Raw genomic sequence first — 20245 nt, 5'->3', positions numbered from 1 at the left:
CACATGATGTTACCACATACACGATAAGTGATAATACCCTTCAAAAATGGCGAGACATTGCATTTATTGAGCTGTGGTGTATTAAGTATAGTACAGGACTTTGAACACTCACTTTATCTTCAGAATAATATATTGTCAGTAATGTTTAAAAATACATTTGCTCATTTTAATGACATCTTTTGAAATTCAAGGTGATTATAATATGGACGGACACACTAATTATACTTCCATATAAGAAATGTTCATGGACAACGCCATTCTTTCACTTGGCTTTCTTTTATTTTATCAATTTGGGGAATGGGTTGGTGAACAAGGGGCCACGGTTTTTGAATGTAAACCATCCCGAGAAGTTAGCTGGTCAGGAATTTCGACCTGAATTCACATCCCACAAAGCATATTTTGCACTTTAATGACACAAAATGACATGTATTTCACACAACACATCTCAATAAATGCGTTGTTTTGACGGTTATCGTCACTTAAAACTGCGCAAGTTGCAGATATGATTTGTTGCTAATATTACAGGAAATAGTGTGTTGATATGCCATACAAGGTGAAGAAATAGCTATTCCCCAAATCATATCCTAATTTCAGGACAATGGCTTCTACATTTTATTACCTATTAAATTCCTTTTCAATCATCCTTGTGGATTCTCCAGGAGATTACAAATTTACAATCACTTTGCATTGAGTTACAATCATTATGAATCCATGCCAAATATATGTATCTCTCATGCCACCAGGGTAGCTTTAAGCAGGATTGCAAATCAGCCTGTTGAGACTACGCTGGTTCAGGACGCAAAGAATACAAAAAAGTGTTGAACTAATGTGCCAAATCCCCATCCAATTGTTATTTGAAGATTATCACTGTGGAAAGATTATTTGCTGCTGACAATGCTAAACTAGAGTGACTGTAACTAGAAACAAGTGCACATTGCTAATCAGCATCAACAGGCATATCATCCTCACCTTGACTGTGTGCATCCATTGTTGGTAAGACTTTGAACTTCCTGTGGATAATAAAAAAAGGTTCTAGGGTTACTTCTTGCATTAAAACGGGGAAAAAAATGCAAGTCATGTTTCACGTGGAGAGCAAACAAAAAAAGGGGCTGGCAAATATTTCACATTGTGCACACGGTGTTTATCTGACATACAGTGCACAAAATCTAATGGGGAGTCAGTTAGCTGGACAGCTGGTTTGTGATGCAGAGTGACGCCAACAGCATGTGTTCATTTCCAGTATGGTCTCAAATTATTCATGAACGTCTTGTCTTCTCCGACTTTGCCCCTTACCCGAGATGTGGTGGTCCTCAGGTTAAACCACCACCAGTCAACTCTTCCCCCCAAAAGAGGGAACAGCCTATGGTCATCTGGAACTATGTTGACTTTACTTTTACAAAATCTAATCTCAACTTGAAAGCAAGTAAATAAATCTCTTGTTTGCAGGGCAGATACCTCTGTGATTGTCCAATTTGTGTAACTTATCTTGATTACTAAGTGGAAAATGACTGGATTTGTAGAATGATGACAGGAATGAGTCATGAGCTTTGAAGCAAATCGAATGAACTTGAGAACAGTCAGCTAGGACCATAATTCTCTGCCTCCTGCCCCTGATCGCCTCCTGCTAAGTATACTTATCTTCAGAACAGGATTCTTGCTTTCTCTTTCTAATCCCTGCACCCTTAATAAATAAAAGTGCTAAAAAAGGAGTTGTTGTTTCTGGGCTGAGACTCCATCACAGAGTTTTACATATATAGACATTACAATGAAAAATTTTCCTCTGTTATGCTCAGTGATTCACATATAGAAAGGTCAGCTGTCGAACCAGATTGAAGTGACCAAAAAAAGAATTTGGGTTGAACCCTTAAGTGCAATGACATCAGGATGGGATTTTCTAGCTGTACCAGTCAGCAGGATCTTCCAGTCCCACCATCGTGAGGGGGTCATGACGTACTAGACACTGTCTACTTTAGCAGGACCTGAAGAACCCACTAGTGGAAAATGCTTAGTCAACTCCAACGCTGGAAATTACACCATGGTGTTGGGGGAGAGGGGGGCAGCAAAAAATCCCCAGCTTCAGTGTTGCCATTTTGAAAGCAAATGTTAGCCCAAGTAATAATGCAAAAAACAAATAAAAACAATATTCAAGGTTTGATAAGTGGATCAAATGTAATGAAATCAAAGGCCCAAATCTATCCTAAATTTAGAATCAAGTTGGAGGGGAGATGCTGGGCATGGGTTGTAGAGAGGAGGAGTGTAACTCGATATCTGACAGAAAATTGAAGAGTAAAGACGGCAGAATCTTGGAGGAGATAATTAGGCAAAAAAAGACTTTTCAGTAGAATTTGGTGCCTTACCTCCACTGTAGCCTCCAGCAGTTATCTCATCTTCAAAAACATCTGAAAATCCTTTCCCTGCATTTAACTTTTCCAACCTGCCATCAATAAACTAACAAAAAGAAAAAAATGTATAGTTCAGTGAAGAAAAAATAGGCAAGATCGACGATAGTGACAGACATTCTGGGCTGTGCTAACTCACTTGAGATTTAAAAATGGAAGAACCGTGAAGGTCCACAAGAAACAAAATGCGTGCAGCTCTAGGTAAATATTTCAGATTGCGCACACAGTGTTTATCAGATATACAGTGCACAAAATCTTATTAATGGGGAGTCAGTTAGCTGTTCAACTGGTTTGTGATGCAGACTGACGCCAACAGCATGTCTTCATTTCCAGTATGGGCTCAAGTTATTCACGAACGTCTTGTCTTCTCCAACTTTGCCCCTTGCCCAAGGTGTGGTGGTCCTCAGGTTACATCACCACCAGTCAACTCTTCCCCTCAAAATAAAGAGCAGCCTACGGTTATCTGGGACTGTAATGACTTTACTTTTACAAAATCCAATCTCAACTTGAATATAAGTGATAAATCTCTTGTTTGCAGGGCAGATACCTCTGTGATTGTCCAATTTGTGTAACTTATCTTGATTACTAAGTGGAAAATGACAGGATTCGTAGAATGATTCAGCAATTTAGCCGATCTCATCTTGCAGCAGTGCGGACAGCACCATTGGGTGCAGCAGCTTTTGATGAATGGGCAGAAAGCAAGCCACTGAGCGTCATCTCTACAGAAACAGAAAATGCTGGAAAGTCTCAGCAGTCTGACAGCATCTGTGGAAAGACAGCACAGCCAACGTTTTCAAGTTCAATCTTAGTCAGAGCAGGATCGTCCAGACTCAGAACGTTGGCTCTATTCTCTCTCCATGGATGCTGTCAGACCTGCTGAGATTTTGTAGAATCTTCTGTTCTGTTTCAGATCCGAGAATCCATTGTATTTTGCCTTGATCCTCATCTCCAGTTGGTTTGCCACATCTATGGATTCCAGGAGAAAACAGAATTTGGCTGTGCATTAATACAAAAGCAAAATAGTGCAGGCACTGAGCATCAGACAGAAAACATCAGAGATATTCTGGTCTGGCAGCATCTGTGGTGAGAGAAACTAGAGTTAACGGTTCAGGTCAACATCAATGAACTTGCATTCTTTTTGGCTGTGCAGTTTTGTCACAGTTAGAAGACCAAAAATGACTGCCTAAGCTTACAGGGGAAATAATTGTCACTTCCATAAAATAACAGATATTCGACATAGTTCACTGATCTCTAAGTTGGCCTGACTCACTGGGTGGAATTTGCCCATAAGACTTAGTCCTGTGGCAGGGGCAGGAATGTGGAGTGTTTCTTGCTGTGGAAGCCAGTGGGAAAACACACCAAATCATCTGACCCTGGCCTCATCAATTACATACCCAGGTGTCTCATAACGGATTGAGTGGCAGGCAGGCCTGGATGGTATGTAGACCGCCATCATGTCTGGCTGCCACATTGAAAAGGATCCAACCTGTCTGACTCACTACTGAGAAAAGGTGGGCCTCCTGAGAGTGAAGATGGATTGCCAGAAACATTGAGGCTGGAAGATGGACCCCCTCCAGGGCACCTAATCTGGAAGCACTACCTGTGAATGCTCCTCTGACCCACTGCTGTGCTCTTCCAGGGTCCAGGGTTCTGCACCCACTTTTCTGGCAGCCCCTGGCATTGTGCAGATGTGTCCTGACATCTGTGCGCCATGTTGTATGAATGTGTTTCACACTGGCGTATTTTCCTGCTGGCCTTCATCTACATTCTATTAACGGGATGCAAGTAAGGGTCACATTGTCCTTTGGCACGTTTCTGACCTGCCATGGCAGGCACCAGCAGAAAATCCCACTGTTGCAATTCAGGAAATTTGTTCCCACAAATGATAACAGGGTAATGACCCAAAAATCAGCTTTTGTAGTACTCATTCCAGGCTAGGTATTTGCCAAGAAGGGATAACTCGTGTTCAAAGTATTGACTTGGGGTCTTTCAAGTCCATTTGAGAGGTCAGGTAGGGCCTCTTTAATGTCTCATATCAAAGACAAAACACCTCTGACATTGTGGTACTCTGTCAGTACTGCACTAGAGGGTCAGCTTTTATTTTGGGGCTCAAACCTTGACATGGGACTTGAATCCGCAATGTTTAACTCCAGGACCGAGAGTGCTACCAGCTGCATACAAATCAATTCTGAGAATACAAATCAATAGTAGCGATGTAAACAATGGCCGAAGTGTTCTGACCAGCATTAGAACTGCTGCGTCAGATGCTGATCAGACTGACAGCTACCCAGTGAATAAATCTGGAAAGGCCAGGCTTCCAATCCACAATGCAGAAGAACACACAACCCAATAATCCATGCCGTGAGTCACAGAGAGAGTCAGTGCAGATTGCACATCCCCTTTGCACTGCACTAGCTACCTGATGGCAAGATTAACTGTTCAGTGTAAATGTTGGTGACTGGGTTAGTGGACAACTAAGTGAATGGGTAGTGTGGGAGAGATAAGTGAGTAGGGTGGGTGGGGTAAGTAGGTGGGGTGGCAAAGTGGGTGAGTGGTTCAGGATGTCATGTAAGGAGCTAGTGAAATTGTTTGGGGGGGGGGGTGGTCAGTTCAGGGGTCAAAGATGTTTAAGTGACTGGGGGGTCAGCTGTATAGTTATCAAGGAGTTGGACTGGGTAACTATCCAGGTTAGCATGCAGAAACTATTCAGAGAGTCTCCAACTCAAACTCGGTGTCAGAGAACTTTCCTGGAGAGCACAGGAATTGCCCATCAGGCTTACAAACATGGTGGACAACTCCCATGGTGACAGTGAGCCAGGACTTCCATGGGGTCCTGACGTCTGGTCTCAAATTAATCAGAAGAGAGGCCCAGGCCAATGTCAATGTGAGATCTTTCTCTATTGGTTATCAGGTCATATCGATGAGCAGAGTACCTGTGGCTGGGTGAGCAATTCAGAGACTGGGAATTTTGGGACTCACCTTCTGACTCCCTAAAGCCTATTCACCATCTACAAAGCACGAGTCAGAGGAGTCTTAAAAACATACTCTCCAATTGCCTAGATCGGTGCAGCTCCAGCGACACTCAAAAAGATTGGTACCATCTAGGACAAAGCAGCCTGCTTGATTGGCACCCCATTCACCACTTTAAATATTCAATCCCTTCACCAACACACACACTGGCAGCAGTTTGTACCATCTACAAGATGTACTGCAGCAACACACCAAGGTTCCTTCAAGAGCAGCTTCCAAACCTGCAACCTCTACCACACAGAAGGACAAGGGCGGCAAATACACGAGAACACCACCAGCTGTAATTTCCCCTCCAAGTCACATAGCATCCTAACTTGGAAATATATTGACGTTCCTTCACTGCTGCTGGATCAAAATTCTTGAACCCTTCCTAACAGCACCGTGGTTCAAGAAGGTGGATTACTACCACCTCTTCAAGGGCAATTAGAATGAGAAATAAATGCTGGCCTAATCATCAACTCCCACATGTCATGAATGAGCAATAAAGTAGCAGTGTTTTCCTCACAACTCTCCAGTAAGTTAACAAAAGAATATTGGTCCTAATAACTAAATGTCAGAAAAAACCTCAAGCGCTATCACAATTTCTTGGCAGATCAATGCCATAATTTATCTTTCTTTACATACCTTTGATATTAAAACAGAAATTCATCAAAGCATAAAACAGACATAGCAGTATGCAGAATCATAAAAATAAAGTGTATTCGTGCGTCACGGATTAAAAAAAGAAATAACAAACTAGCAACATTCCTCATGCGCTCTGCAAATATAGTTTTATCAGGAAATTTATGGAGTGCTTTTGCACTGCACTTAAAAAACATGCAACTTACTTCAGAAATACTATTAAGGTAGCCATGTTTGTGCAACATTGTTTTATGCCTTTGATACTCAAACCAATGTTTCCAACTGTTATGACATAATTAAGGTGGTGAAACAATTTAACTGAAGTAACACAATTGGTTCTAATTTTACTTAGTTATTCAGCAGAACAAATGAATTGATCAAGTGAATTCCATTTACTATCTGGGAGGATGCTAATTGGCATTTAGATTATTAATCCCGTCATCAAATTTCTCACATCACTTTTGTGAATAACTGTTTCAGAGCACAACACCTCTGCACGAAATACTGAAGGTGGAAAAAATGTGTTCCAATGAGAAGTGATGTTAATGCTTAAAATATTAAACTGGGACTTTCTGCAGCAAACATGCACTGAAATGTTTAACAAGCAAAACAATTGTTGAATGACTAAAAACAACAAAATTAGAGCACCCTGGCGTAGGTTTCCAAAGCTAGCAGTTTTTAAACCGCAAAGTTTGAAAGATACAAGCCATAAATAAAGAATATCGTTAAAGGTACTGGAAAACGTTTGTCATATGATGCATCATCCCATCCAAAATTTCCTATTAGCCCTGTCAATTTCTCAAGGATAGTTAAGGGATGGACAACAAACGCTGGCCTAGCCAACGATGCCAAAATGCCATGAAAGAATGTCAGAAAAATTCAAATCAACTATCAGGATAAGTCTTCAAGCATGTAGTGTGTAGAAACCTTGCAATGACCTAATTCATACTTCTCCAAATGTGAAAACTGTCCAAAGTTTTAATAGGTTTTAATTATAAAGTTACTTGTTTTGTACAAGATGGGACTGGTGAAAAATATTTCTGCACTTGCCCAAGAAACTAAACAGAAATAAGTACAATATCTGAATTAAATTCAGGACAAATGACAAGGAAGAAGTTCACTGGACTGCCAAGATTGACTCTAATTAATGTGCTCAGTAGTTGTAATCAGAGGCAACGAATTCAGTTGTTGATATGGAACAAGTTAAATTCCTGTAAATTAAAACAATGGCAGCAGTACATGGGACACAAGTGATGGAAGCCAGACTGATAATCCGGGTCTTCATTGGACAGAGTCCCATTTATTCTGAATGGGCCTTTCTCCAAGAACCACGGCCTTGGTTCATGGTCAGATCAGTGCTATTTTACTGGATTTCATTTTTAAGTAGAATGAGATAATAACAACTGAGCTACTACAGGGCCGGGAAGTCTTTTAAGTGCAGGTTACTATCATACCAACTCAAAAAATTCTCTTCTGTCATAAGATAGCACTTGATTAACGATCAGTCTCCACATACGACCAAGCTACATCAGTCTGCTCCAGGACTGCAAATCATCAATGTCCAAATAATTGTTGAACTTTTTTTTCCAGCAATACAGGTGCATATTTCCCCAGAAATTAGCTAAATACTCATTTTCTTATTGCAACTTCTAATCAACAAATTTGTAAGAACTCAAATTTGAAGTGATATTTCTCAAGCGTACAACCTTATCATCACTGTTAAAAGCAAACAGCCAATCAATAAGAATCATTAAATGCCTGAATGCTCCTAAATTAAAAATATGCAAAAGTTGACAAATGGAGATGAAGATTTGACATGAGAAAGAGGGCCAGATTTTCTGGCCACGTTCACCCCAAAACCAGAAAATCCCACCTAAGTTCAGAGGACCTTGGCATGGTCCACGCTTCCCTCCCGTCTGCTATGATTTCCACGGAGGGCAGGCCAGGAAAATTCCTCCCAATGTCTTTTTTTAAAAATGGCTCAACATCACAGACAAATGGCGGTTTTAGCAATAGGTTAGATTCACAAAGAAATACGGTTGATGTAGGGAATGATTGCCCAGTTTACTACACTGATGGGTGGGTTGTCCTATGAGGAAAGGCTGGACAGATTAGGTTAACACCCATTCGAATTTAGAAGGGTAAGAGGCGACTTGACCAAACCTTTAAGATCCCAAGGGACATTGACAGGATGGATGTGGAGAGGATACTTCCTTCTGTCGGAGAATCTCGAACAAGGGATCATTATTTAAAATAAGGTGTTGCTCACTTTGGACAAAGATGAGGAGAATGTTTTTATCTCAGAGCCATGAATCTCTGGGGGACTTTTCCTCAAAAGGCATCGGAAACCGAGTCTTTGAATGTTTTTATGGCAGAGCCACGTACATAAAACATAAGAACGTAAAAAATAGGAGCAGGAGTAGGCCATCTAGCCTGCCCCGCCATTCAATAAGATCATGGCTGATCTGAAGTGGCTCAGTTCCACTTTCCCGCTTTCTCCCCATAACCCTTAATTCCCTTGTCTACCAAAAACCTATCTACCCGTGTCTTAAATATATTTAGCGAGGTAGCCTCCACCACTTCAACGGGCAGAGAATTCCAGAGATTCACCACCCTTTGAGTGAAGAAGTTCCTCCTCAACTCTGATCTAAACTGCCCCCGCCCCCCCTTATCTTGAGGCTGTGCCCTCTAGTCCTGCTGTCCTTTCTGAGTGGGAAGAATCTCTCTACTTCTACCCTATCCATCCCCTTCATTATCTTATACATCTCTATAAGATCCCCCCTCATCCTTCTAAACTCCAACGAGTACAGACCCAGTCTATTTAGTCTCTCTTCATAGTCCAACCCCCTCATCTCCAGTATCAGCCTAGTGAACCTCCTCTGCACTCCCTCCAAGGCCAAGATATCCTTGCGCAAGTGCGGCGACCAAAACTGCACACAGTACTCCAGCTGCGGCCTCACCAGTACCCTGTACAGTTGCAGCAAGACCTCCCTGCTTTTATATTCTATCCCCCTTGCTATAAAGGCCAGCATCCCATTCGCCTTCTTGATCACCTGCTGCACCTGCAGACTGGGTTTTTGCGATTCATGCACAAGGACCCCCAGGTCCCTCTGCACCATAGCATGCTGCAGCTTTTCGCCCTTTAAATTGTAATCCCTCCTACTTGCTAACATTGTACTCCATCTGCCAGGTCCTCGCCCACTCACTCAGCCTATCTAGATCCCTCTGTAGACTTTCCACACCCTCCGCACAATTTGCTTTTCGACTCATCTTTGTGTCATCAGCAAATTTTGACACCCTACACTCAGCCCCCTCCTCCAGATCATCTATATAAATGGTAAATAGCTGAGGCCCAGCACCGATCCTTGTGGCACTCCACTAGTCACCAACCGCCAATCAGAATAGCATCCATTGATACCAACTCTCTGCTTCCTATTAGACAACCAATCCTCTAGCATGCTGCAGCTTTTCGCCCTTTAAATTGTAATCCCTCCTACTTGCTAACATTGTACTCCATCTGCCAGGTCCTCGCCCACTCGCTCAGCCCATCTAGATCCCTCTGTAGACTTTCCACACCCTCCGCACAATTTGCTTTTCGACTCATCTTTGTGTCATCAGCAAATTTTGACACCCTACACTCAGCCCCCTCCTCCAGATCATCTATATAAATGGTAAATAGCTGAGGCCCAGCACCGATCCTTGTGGCACTCCACTAGTCACCAACCGCCAATCAGAATAGCATCCATTGATACCAACTCTCTGCTTCCTATTAGACAACCAATCCTCTATCCACGCTAACGCCTTACCCCCAACTCCATGCACCCTAACCTTCTGAAGCAACCTTTTGTGTGGCACCTTATCAAACACCTTCTGAAAAAATCGAGAAACACCACATCCACCGGTTCCCCTCTGTCTACTGCACTAGTCACATCCTCATAGAATTCCAATAAATTTGTCACACACGACTTCCCCTTAACGAATCCGTGCTGTGTCTGCTCTATCAAACAATTCTTCTCTAGGTGCCTTGTTATTTCTTCTTTGATGACGGATTCAAGCATTTTTCCAACAACAGACGTTAAACTAACTGGCCTATAATTCCTTGCCTTTTGCCTGCTACCTTTTTTAAACAGCGTAGATTCTTGATTAATGTAGATTCTTGATTAACAAGGGCTTGAAAGGAATTTGGGGTTGAGGTTACAAACAGATCAGCCATGATCTTACTGAATGGCAGAGTAGGCTCGAGGGCGGTGTAGCCCAAGCCTGGCTCTAATGTGTATGTACCATTTTAGAGACAACAAGCAGGAAATTTATGACCAATGATATGCAAGTCTTTGCATAAATTTTTCAACTTAAACTTTATATCGCCCCACATTTTGTTCCCCAGAGCAGTGACTCTGGCAACTTAAGGCACCCTGCAATCTGTGTACATACATGCACGATTCCTGGAATGCATCAGGTTAGTTAAGTAATGAAATGACTCTCCCCCAGTGTCTTTCAAATTTACCTCAATAAAGTTTGGAGTTTAATTTCAAAACATGTCAAATTTTAATTATTATAGCAAGGAAGTTATGCTGAACCATTGTAAATGTTGGTTAAACTGCATCTGGAATTGAATGTTTAAGTCTGGACACCAAACAGTTCAAAGGTGCTGTAGAGCGATTTACTGGGATGCTACCAGGGATAAGGTGCTTCAGTTCTGTAAAGAGACTGCAGAAGTTTGGTTTCTCCTTCGAGCAAAAGAAGGTGAAGAGGGGATTTTGATGAGGTGTACAAAATTGTGAACGATTTTGCTAAGCGTAAAGAAGGTGAAACAAGTTTGAGTGGCAGAAGGGTTGGTAACCTGAAGACACTGATTTGAGGTGATGTGAAGAAGCTTTTATTTTCTTCCACAATGGGCCTGATTTTATCATCAAGTTGCGCTGTTTTCAGGCGCAAAAACTTGGTAAAGTCGGGCGTGAGGCATGTAGCGTAATCCATGCCCACTTCCATGTCCGTTCCCCCATTACCAAGGGGTGAAAATGGCCACCCTCGGGACCATGCCCAAAATGGGTGCAATGTCAATTTAAATGCATTTGCATGCATTTAAATTGATTTAATAGGCTACACGCCCAAACTTACTGACTGCCCCCTTACCAGCATGTTCACCCATCCAGATTCAGCACGAAACAGTCATGGCGTGCAAAGGTCTGATTCGGGCACTCCAGCTTCGGAGGAGGTAAGTTCAGAAATGGCTCTTTAGTGTGGAGGTGGGAAAAAGGGAGGCAGGTCAGATCGCTCTCTGGTAGGGGGGGTAGGGAGGCTGGTCAGATGGCTCTCGGGATGGGGGGTGGAGGGGGCTGAGGGGGAATGGTGAGCCAGGTGGCTCACTGGTGGGGAGGTAATGGGTCAGGTGGTTCTCTGGTGGGAGTGGCGGGGGGGGGGGGTCCACTGCCATTTTGCATGTGATCAGTGAGGTGGGAAGAAAGGGAGTGTCTGCTGCCACTCTGCATGTGATTGGTGGGGGGTCCACTGTCTCTCTGAAAATGGCTTGTGGTGCCACACCAACACGATAGTGTCAAACTGTCACCCAACCAGCCTCTGATCCCAATGTTTCTTGAAAATTCAGCACCTGATATGCAACCTGAGTCAAACTTCACATTGCACCACCCCCGGTGCTGATTTCTTTCTACAGACCAACCATGTCCCTGTCACCCTCCAATGTGATGCCTGTCAATGGAACTCCAGCACCTGGATGACCATTAATGCTCATTCTCACCCAGCCTCATGTCATTATCAGCATTTCTCCCTCATACATTTATGCTAATTGCCTCAAGCATCTCACTTGGTAACAAATCCCACATTCTAATCACTTCCTTAAAGCCTTTATTAAGATTTATTTATATTTGTGATCCTTTGCTTTGGATTTCTCAAATATCACCTTTACACGAACCTATCAAACTCTCAATTTTGATGAGGTCTATTAGGTTACTAACCAGCCTGTTCTTCACTGGAGAAAAAACGCAGCCTATTAATTCCTTCTTGATCGCTACAAACTCAGAATTCTTGCCTTGTAGATATTTGTTGCACTTTCTTTAGTGCTTCCATACCTTAAATTAAGACATGTGCGCGCTATGTTGTACAAAATTATTCTCGAAAATAACTTACCCCCCACAATCTCACCATACACAAATATGCATTCTTTACCTGTTTAAATAGTTGAAGCTGTACCGCATTTTGAAGAAAGTGTTTTATAGTGCTAGAACGATGGGCAACATAACTTTCCTCGCAAAACGTGATTGGCTCTCCCTGAAATTAAACAACATTCACAGCATTAACTTTAAATATAGTTTTACTCTTGAACAAACCACCGCATCAATTTTTCTAATGCCATTTATTCAATTCAGCTGCATTGAAGAATTGGAGCAGGTCCCCTGTTAGTCCAAAAATAGAGCAAGGGAGCTGGTCAAGACTTTAACTCATCAAACACAGTGAATGAAGTCCATTTGTGTTACTCCTCTCTGTATTTTCTCCCATCCTGCTGACTTACGCCCTTCTTAACTTGTTCATACAGTTTCACAAGAAGCTTTCGCTCACCCACTACCTCACTCAGTCCCCACTTAAGTCTTAGCCCTGACATATAGTATTGTTGGGCTGACAGATGCATCTCAGGCTGCTCCATTTCTCTCACAGCACCACATCACAGGAGGAAGATTGTTTTTAACCATGACCCAGCAACTTGAGGGAAACATCACTGCCAGAATACTGCTTCAAATGAGATTAACTATTTCAGCATCTTCTCGATCTATATGGTTCAGGGTGAAAGATCAACTCTGAGTTCATCTGAAATACTAACTATGTATTTCTTAAAAACAAACAAAAAAGTTTGAAAATGACTCAACTAAAAAAGTTTTGTCTATTTGTTACATTTATCAGTTATGATGTGAAGTGGGAACAGCAAGAGCTCTCACCCGATGAAACAGCTGTGCTCTGAAAGCTTGTGATTCCAAATAAACCTGTTGGACTTTAATCTGGTGTTATGAAACTTCCTACTTTATCAGTCATGCACAGATTAAACAAAATGCTCCTGCTTTCTGGCAATAGTGACTATGAAAATATGTATTAAACATAATTGGCAGTTCTTTTGTGTTTTGTTAAAAAGTTACTTGAATACAACAGTTAATCAATCAACCATTGATCTGAATGAGGGTTGAGTGTGAGGTGGCAAATATTAATATCTTATGACATTGGTTTGAAAGCAGATATTTACAACAGATCATCTTAACTGTTCACATTTAAAAGTGTTTGGTTTATGCCATTTTGGGGAAGTATTTTTCAGCCTGTTTGATTCAAACTGCAAAGTGACAGACCAGAGCAGAATGAGCCACAGAAAACCACTTTGTACATTATAAATTTACAACAAAATAGAATAGCTTCTCTTCATTCAAGAACTTCCTCAGTTTTTTTAATATCACGTGTTTTAAATGTTGGTTAACATTCTGCTTAATAGTAGAAGATATCTGCCAGTCAAAGCCTGTCATAGTGCAGTGAACTATTAGTCTGCTGCCTGCTGAAGTTGAGGAAGATCACGCCAGCATACATGACCAAATGAGCAAGTGAAAGTAAAGTGAAGAGGGTTTTCCATCAGATCCCTGCACATACTGCAATTCCCTTGGATGACTTTGGCCAGAATTCTCCAGCTGTTCACACCTCACTACAAGTGAGAACGGAGAACGTGACACTCAGCCAAATCTCCGTTCAATGCAGCGGGACTGGAGAATCCCAGCTGCGGGTGAGGTCGGAGAATCCAGCCCCATGTTAAAAATAAAGCTCTAGGGTATAGCATGCAGAAACTCACTGAGCAGACTGGCCAGAAATGTTGGCTCTTCTCCCTTTCCTCCCTATTCCACCCTCCCCAGTTTAAAAAAAAGGACATCGGAATGAGAATGTAAAGCAATTTGCCGATCAATGTAAACTGCTGCATCTTACAGACTGCAGTGTAGGTGTATGTAGAGAAGGTACACAATGAAACGTGATTAAATGTCTTTTTGTGTGCAATGGCAGCATACAATACATTACTGTTCCAATTAGTATCTAGCAGAACTTACAACTGTTGACTTAAATTGTCTCATGAGCCCTAACTATTCGAATCATAGAAACCTTACAGTACAGAAAGAGGCAAATTGGCCCATCAAGTCTGCACTGACCACAATCCCAACTAAGCCCTACCCCCATTTCCCAACATATTTACCCACTAATCCCTCTAACCTACACATCTCAGGACACTAAGGGGCAATTTTTAGCATGGCCAATCAACCAAACCCGCACATCTTTGGACTGTGGGGGGGAAAACTCGAGCACCCAGAGGAAACCCACGCAGACACGAGGAGAATGTCTTTGTGGAGTTGGCACAGTGACCCAAGCCGGGAATCAAACCGAGGTCCCTGGAGCTGTCAAGCAGCAGTGCTAACCACTGTGCCACCGTGCCACCCCTATTCATTACGGTTACATGTTTCCCTTAACCGAACACAAGACAGCTGCCAGTATGAAAACAAATTTGTTTCACAATTGTACTTGTCTATCAGGAGACCAGTGCGAATACATGAGAAATACTAATGTACTTAGTAAGTAAGGAATTTTAACAAACAGAATTTTTATTTCCACATTACAAATAATAGGAAGCCCAGGTGTGATAGATATAAACAGAGACAGTTTTACTCTGATTTATAAAATGAAATTTTTCTACATGAAAACTCAATAAAACTCAGACGGGATGCTTAAGGCAAGTTTCATATTCTGGAAATATGTTCTGCTTACAGTATACAATACACTTTTTTGAGGAAAATCAGTGGAAACTGCTATACTTACAGTAAAGTATTATTACTGATGATCATTGTTAGCTACATTGAAACTGAGCTGTTAATAAAGTATAGAGTTCTTGACTGCAGAAATGACAAATGGAGCAAAATAACAGCTGTAATATGAGCTGCTGCCAATTATAGCTTCTCTGCGCACCAACAGAATATTCAATATTTATTATGTTATGAAAAGGAGAAATAAACTAAACACTGAAAGCTTTTAATTTACGTTAGAAAATGAACATCTGTAAATAACCTGGATCTCAACTAAATGAAATGGATACCCCCATACATCAAATACCTTCAAACATGAAACAGCTATTTAGATAATATATACACTTAATGTCCTTGAAATGCAAATTTAAATAGCATACAAGGTAAAATGCATAAAAATAGGATTATGAAGAATTCTTTGAATTTTAATGTTTATTCATGACACATTATAATAAATCATTACAAAAGCCTATATTTCTGTCAGGTAGTCAGGCCATGCTAATGGAATGGAAACTGGAAGGACTCTCTGGAGTACAGTTTTCATAGCTGGCTGTACACAAAGGACAAATAGTATGAGTCAATGCAGAATAACCTGAAAAATTCAACTTTAATGTTAAGAGTATTTTAGAAAGTCAGAGGGAAAGAACAGTTCTAACCACTGCTCTGGATTTCTCCCAGTCTTTCATAAAAGTTGATACTTAATTTTAGTTTATTTATTACTGTCACAAGTAGGCTTACATTAACACTGCAATGAAGTTATTGTGAAAATCCCCAAGTCGCCACATTACAGCACCTGTTGGGTACAGTAAGGAAGAATTTAGCATGGCCAATGCACCTAACTCTTCCAGACTGTGGAAGGAAACTGGAGCACCCAGATAAAGCCTATGCAGACACTGGGAGAACGTGCAGACTCTGCACAGACAGTGACCCAAGCTGGGAAACGAAATCAGGTTCCTGGCACTGTGAGGTAGCAGTACTAACCACTGGACTTGAGGGCAATTTCAAAATAAAATTCCCAAAATGACTTTCTGCTATAGACGAGTTAATCCAATTAATTACAATGTGACCCCCAAAACGACAGGAATGTAAATATTTTAACTCAAAGAATAATTATTAGAAAATCTTCAGTGCAGTAAACAAAACAAGTTGCATTTTAGTGCTAAATTTAAAAAAATCAAGGCATTTTAGAAAGTGACAAATCTTCCGGCACCAAGCTGGAAAAGGTGTCTTGTACAGTGCTGAGCAATAACAAAAATAATTTTAAGTTACAATCTTTGTTCCCCCCAACTCCATCATTTATTTAAATCCCCCTCAACCCTGGATTTGCTATACCCAATTACAAATTTACAAGTAAATAGACAGATCACAATCTCAGCACCACGCAGTTCTATAAATACTGCAGGACAACAGACTGGCTTTCAATTTCCTACCTAAAAAAGGGTTAAACTTAAACTCTTTCCCCATGTGTATAACTCTCAGAGTTAAAATAAAATCCTATAAATTATTTACTAAATTACAGCAGGGGTTTGGAATGTATTAAGCCATAGAGAAGCTCTTGCAAGCAATCTTATAGAGGAGTATCAGCAGTATTTCCATTTTTGATGCCAGAATGTCATATCAATCATTGACCTGGTGCTGGTTATGATATGACCCTGTTTATCTTAGGATTTTATTGGCCTCATTTCACTGAAAACTGGCAAGAAAAGCCAATTATCATGCAAACAAGTGTCAAGTTTTTGAATGTGAACACTGACTCTAGATATATGTTAAGGCTTAGAAGACATGCAGAATGGATAAGGAGAACAATGTCTACTTTTTCTTTCTTTGGAAAAAAGTGATGATACATATTTTAGTTTGAAATTTTAAGCATTTCTGTCGACAAACATGCAGAAGTTGTTGATGTATGAGGAAAGATTAAGCTGTTTGGGCTTGTACTCGCTGGAGTTTAGAAGAGGGGACTCTGGTCGAGGTGTCTAAAATTTTAAAAGGGATGGAAAAAGTAAACATAGGCCAAATGTTTCCCCTTGTGGGGCAATCTAAAACAAGAGGTCACACTTTTAGAGATTATGGAGAACAGGTGGGGAGGTGGATTTGAGGCCAGGGAGAGATCTGCCATGATTGGATTGAATGGCAGAGCAGGTTCGAAGAGGTGAATTGCCCACTTCTGCTCCGAATTCCTATGTAAGATCCAAGGCAAGCAACTGCGATAGTTTGGGCATTTAAGCAACCGCATACACTTATGCTGTTCCTTTAAGGTACTAAATAATCCAAAGGTGCTTCACAGGGGTGTTGTCAAATAAAGGTATTTAAGAATGATGCAGCTCAAATGCCTTGAATGGTCGCGCATAGAGAGCTGTGCCGAACAAGGTGGTGGAGACCAAGGAAGTGCCAGATCCAGTGTCAGAGGTGATTGGTGTGGCAGGCTAATTTGAAACCGACAACAATGCAATGAATTCATTCAGGCCCATCTTTTCTGCCATGACGACTGATAAGAACGTAGCAACTTTGTAGTATCGAATTATTCTAATAATCAGGCTACTTCTCAATTAAAGCAGCTTCACCAAATTAGCTTGATGCTTTATTTCAAAAAATGCAGTGTGAACTAATCACTTTAAAGGATATGCAAGCCACTGTTTTTAACCAAATCCTTTTCTCAAATCTGAATGCCAGGCTTCTAGAATAAAAACTGTAGGCTTAGAAACAATTCTCAATGAAAAGCTTATTGCAGTAAATGGATTAAAATAGCCCAAAGCAGTAAAGCCTTGAAAGGATTACATTTTGTTTTAAACATTGTATTCCTTTCTCAATATAAAATCTAGACAGCTATATCAAAGGCAGCTGAAAGTCTGACCCTCAAAATGGAAACATTCAGGTTTGAAGTGTGTCAGTCTTATGAACACAGACAATACCCCTTTAATCTTAGAGAGGATGAAAACTTTACATGTTGTAACATTCTGATACAAATGGATACATTCTTTGGCTGTGTTTCAGAGTACTGGCAGTTAATAGCACTGGGAATAACTGCTGCCAACAGCTATTAAACATGACTTCTTTCCCCATTGAGGAATACTAAAATGTTGTCAGTACAAACTGTGAACCGTAGATCAGATTATTCCAAAAAATATCATTAAAAGCAAACCACAGTAAGTATTTTTCTCCGCTTCTAAATTCGGCAAAACAAAGGTTTGCAATCAAATCTATCTCCCATGGAGTAGAAATGGTAGTTGAAAGGCAGCGGACTCATCAAAACCCACTGTAAATCAAAGGACCGCAAAAACAACAAGTGATTTTAATGGAATAAACAATATTATGGGGGAATAAAACAAAATAGGATGACACACAAAGATGTGCAGATTGAGTTGATTGGCTATGCTAAACTATCCCTTCATGTGATGTGGAGTTGCCAGCATTGGACTGAGGATAGGCACACTAAGTATCTCACAACACCAGATTAAAGTCCAACAGGTTTATCTGATAGCACAAGCTTTTGGAGCACCGTTCCTTCGTCACCTGAGACGTTAATCTGGTGTTGAGAGACTACTTACTGTGCTTACCCCTTCATGTCAGAGGTTACGGGGAAAGGTCCTGGGTGGGATTGTTGTTGATGTAGACTTGATGGGCCGAATGTCCTCCTTCTGCACTGCAGGGATTCTATGTTTCTTCTAAGTGTGCTATGCATTCACCATTTGGATTCACGTTTGCATCTAGCCTGGACTGATCATCTCAACTCAAGGCAGGATATAAATTTAAGTAGCTTCAATCATCTCCCATTCCATTGGCTGCAATTCATCACCCACACTGACAACTGCATTCAAAGGCAACAAGAGGGTGGTGAACGTGTGGAATTTCAGACCACAGAAAACAGTTGAGGCCAAAACATTGTCTGATTTCAAGACGAAGTTAGATATAGCTTTTTGGGGCTAAAGGGAACATGGTGGGGGGGAGGGGTTAAGGGGAGAAATCAGCATATTGAATTCAATGATCAGTCATGATCAAAATGAATAGCAGAGCAGGCTCAAAGGGCCAAACAGCCTACTCCTGTTTCTAGTTTCTATGAATAGTTGATGATTGGTATTTTAAATTTGGCCTTGAAGAAGCAGGGGAGGATGGAAAAGGGCAGGGGGGGAGGTGGAATGAAGGAAGGCATTCCAGAGAGAGTGCCCTAGGCGGTAGGTGGTCCAGCCACCAATAAATGGGTGAAAACAGGGTGTTTAAGTAAACAAAAAATAATTGAGGATGGTGGGAGGAGAGATTGAAGATGGTTAATGCATCATGGATGGTCAAGGATTCCTTTGATCATGTCATTTGTTAGCCCAGAAAATAAAGCAACCACCACCTCTGCATTTGTACACATTACAGCAGTGCAGAATTCTCATGGGAAAATGACTCCAGACTGACTCAATGCTCCACTCTGAATAAAGCCAATAATGGTGCCACAAGATGCAAAGTTTCCCCATCATGGAATTAGATAGCAAGGAGTTTTAAAATGTCAACCTTGACAATAAACGTAACGTGCACTTTTTAAACAGAGATGGAAGTCCCGTTAACAGAATCACCTTACTTCTTCACAGATTTCATATTTTGGTTCATAAATGAGATGGATGAATCTGTAGTTTAAAAAATGCAGTGAGATTAAATGGACCCCATTCACTTGCCTTTGGTGTACAAATGCTCCATTTTATAGACGCATAATACAAATATGTGGCATTCACATTTCAGCAACATCAGCAATTCAGGCATGTTAGGTGAGATTTCAACTCATGGGGCATTTGGGCAACAGACTGATGCAGTTTTGCCCCTCCAGAGGCATGGTCCTTTTTACTAATTAACATGTGGGTTGAGCTGCCTGACTGAAATATGATTTCAGAGAGTGGGATCGGTAAGTTGTCTGCAGCACATGGATAAGTTGTTGGAATTGCCTTCGGGCGTGATGGAGCAATGCTGGGGGTAAAAGTGGTCCAACTGCTCGTCCCAAAATTAATTTTTACACATACCCACTAATCCCTCCACTTCCTGCCTGCCAAATCTGACTGAACAGTGCATGTGCTTTTAATGCTCTGCCCAGTGGCCCATTAAAATACCCAGTGGGTCCTACCTACATTACAAGATCCTCAATTGCATGTATTCATGACACTCTTACCTGAGCTAGAAGGATCCTAAATAGAGAAAACAAAAGTATTAAAATGGCCACAGGATAGTAAGGGAGCAACAGCCAAATCATTTGGATATTCACATCCTTCATTCCAGTTTTCAATGGCAGAGTGCATTAAAAATACTGCACTCTTTTACCTTAATGGACATGTTTGGTAATGACAATTTCCCTGTCACTGGCCTTTGAAGGACACCATTTCACCCACCATTTCCTTC

At 41.2% G+C, this 20245-nt stretch overlaps 1 protein-coding gene across 3 annotated transcripts in view; it reads right to left on the bottom strand.

The window, feature by feature from the left end:
• dennd1b (DENN/MADD domain containing 1B) overlaps nt 1-20245 on the bottom strand; it is a 277010-nt gene that overhangs the window by 47839 nt on the left and 208926 nt on the right. For all 3 annotated transcript variants that reach the window (XM_080195844.1, XM_080195845.1, XM_080195846.1), the window contains 3 exons: nt 12234-12335; nt 2358-2448; nt 970-1010 (listed from right to left, as the gene is read on the bottom strand). In XM_080195844.1, coding sequence (XP_080051970.1) covers nt 970-1010; nt 2358-2448; nt 12234-12335 — 234 coding nt within the window. The remainder of the gene's footprint in view (nt 1-969; nt 1011-2357; nt 2449-12233; nt 12336-20245) is intronic.

This window comes from Carcharhinus amblyrhynchos, chromosome 9 (assembly GCF_965287045.1).
Source record: "Carcharhinus amblyrhynchos chromosome 9, sCarAmb.v2.hapA, whole genome shotgun sequence".
NCBI classification, from domain to species: Eukaryota; Metazoa; Chordata; class Chondrichthyes; order Carcharhiniformes; family Carcharhinidae; genus Carcharhinus; species Carcharhinus amblyrhynchos.
This window is presented reverse-complemented; position numbering and strand designations above follow the sequence as displayed.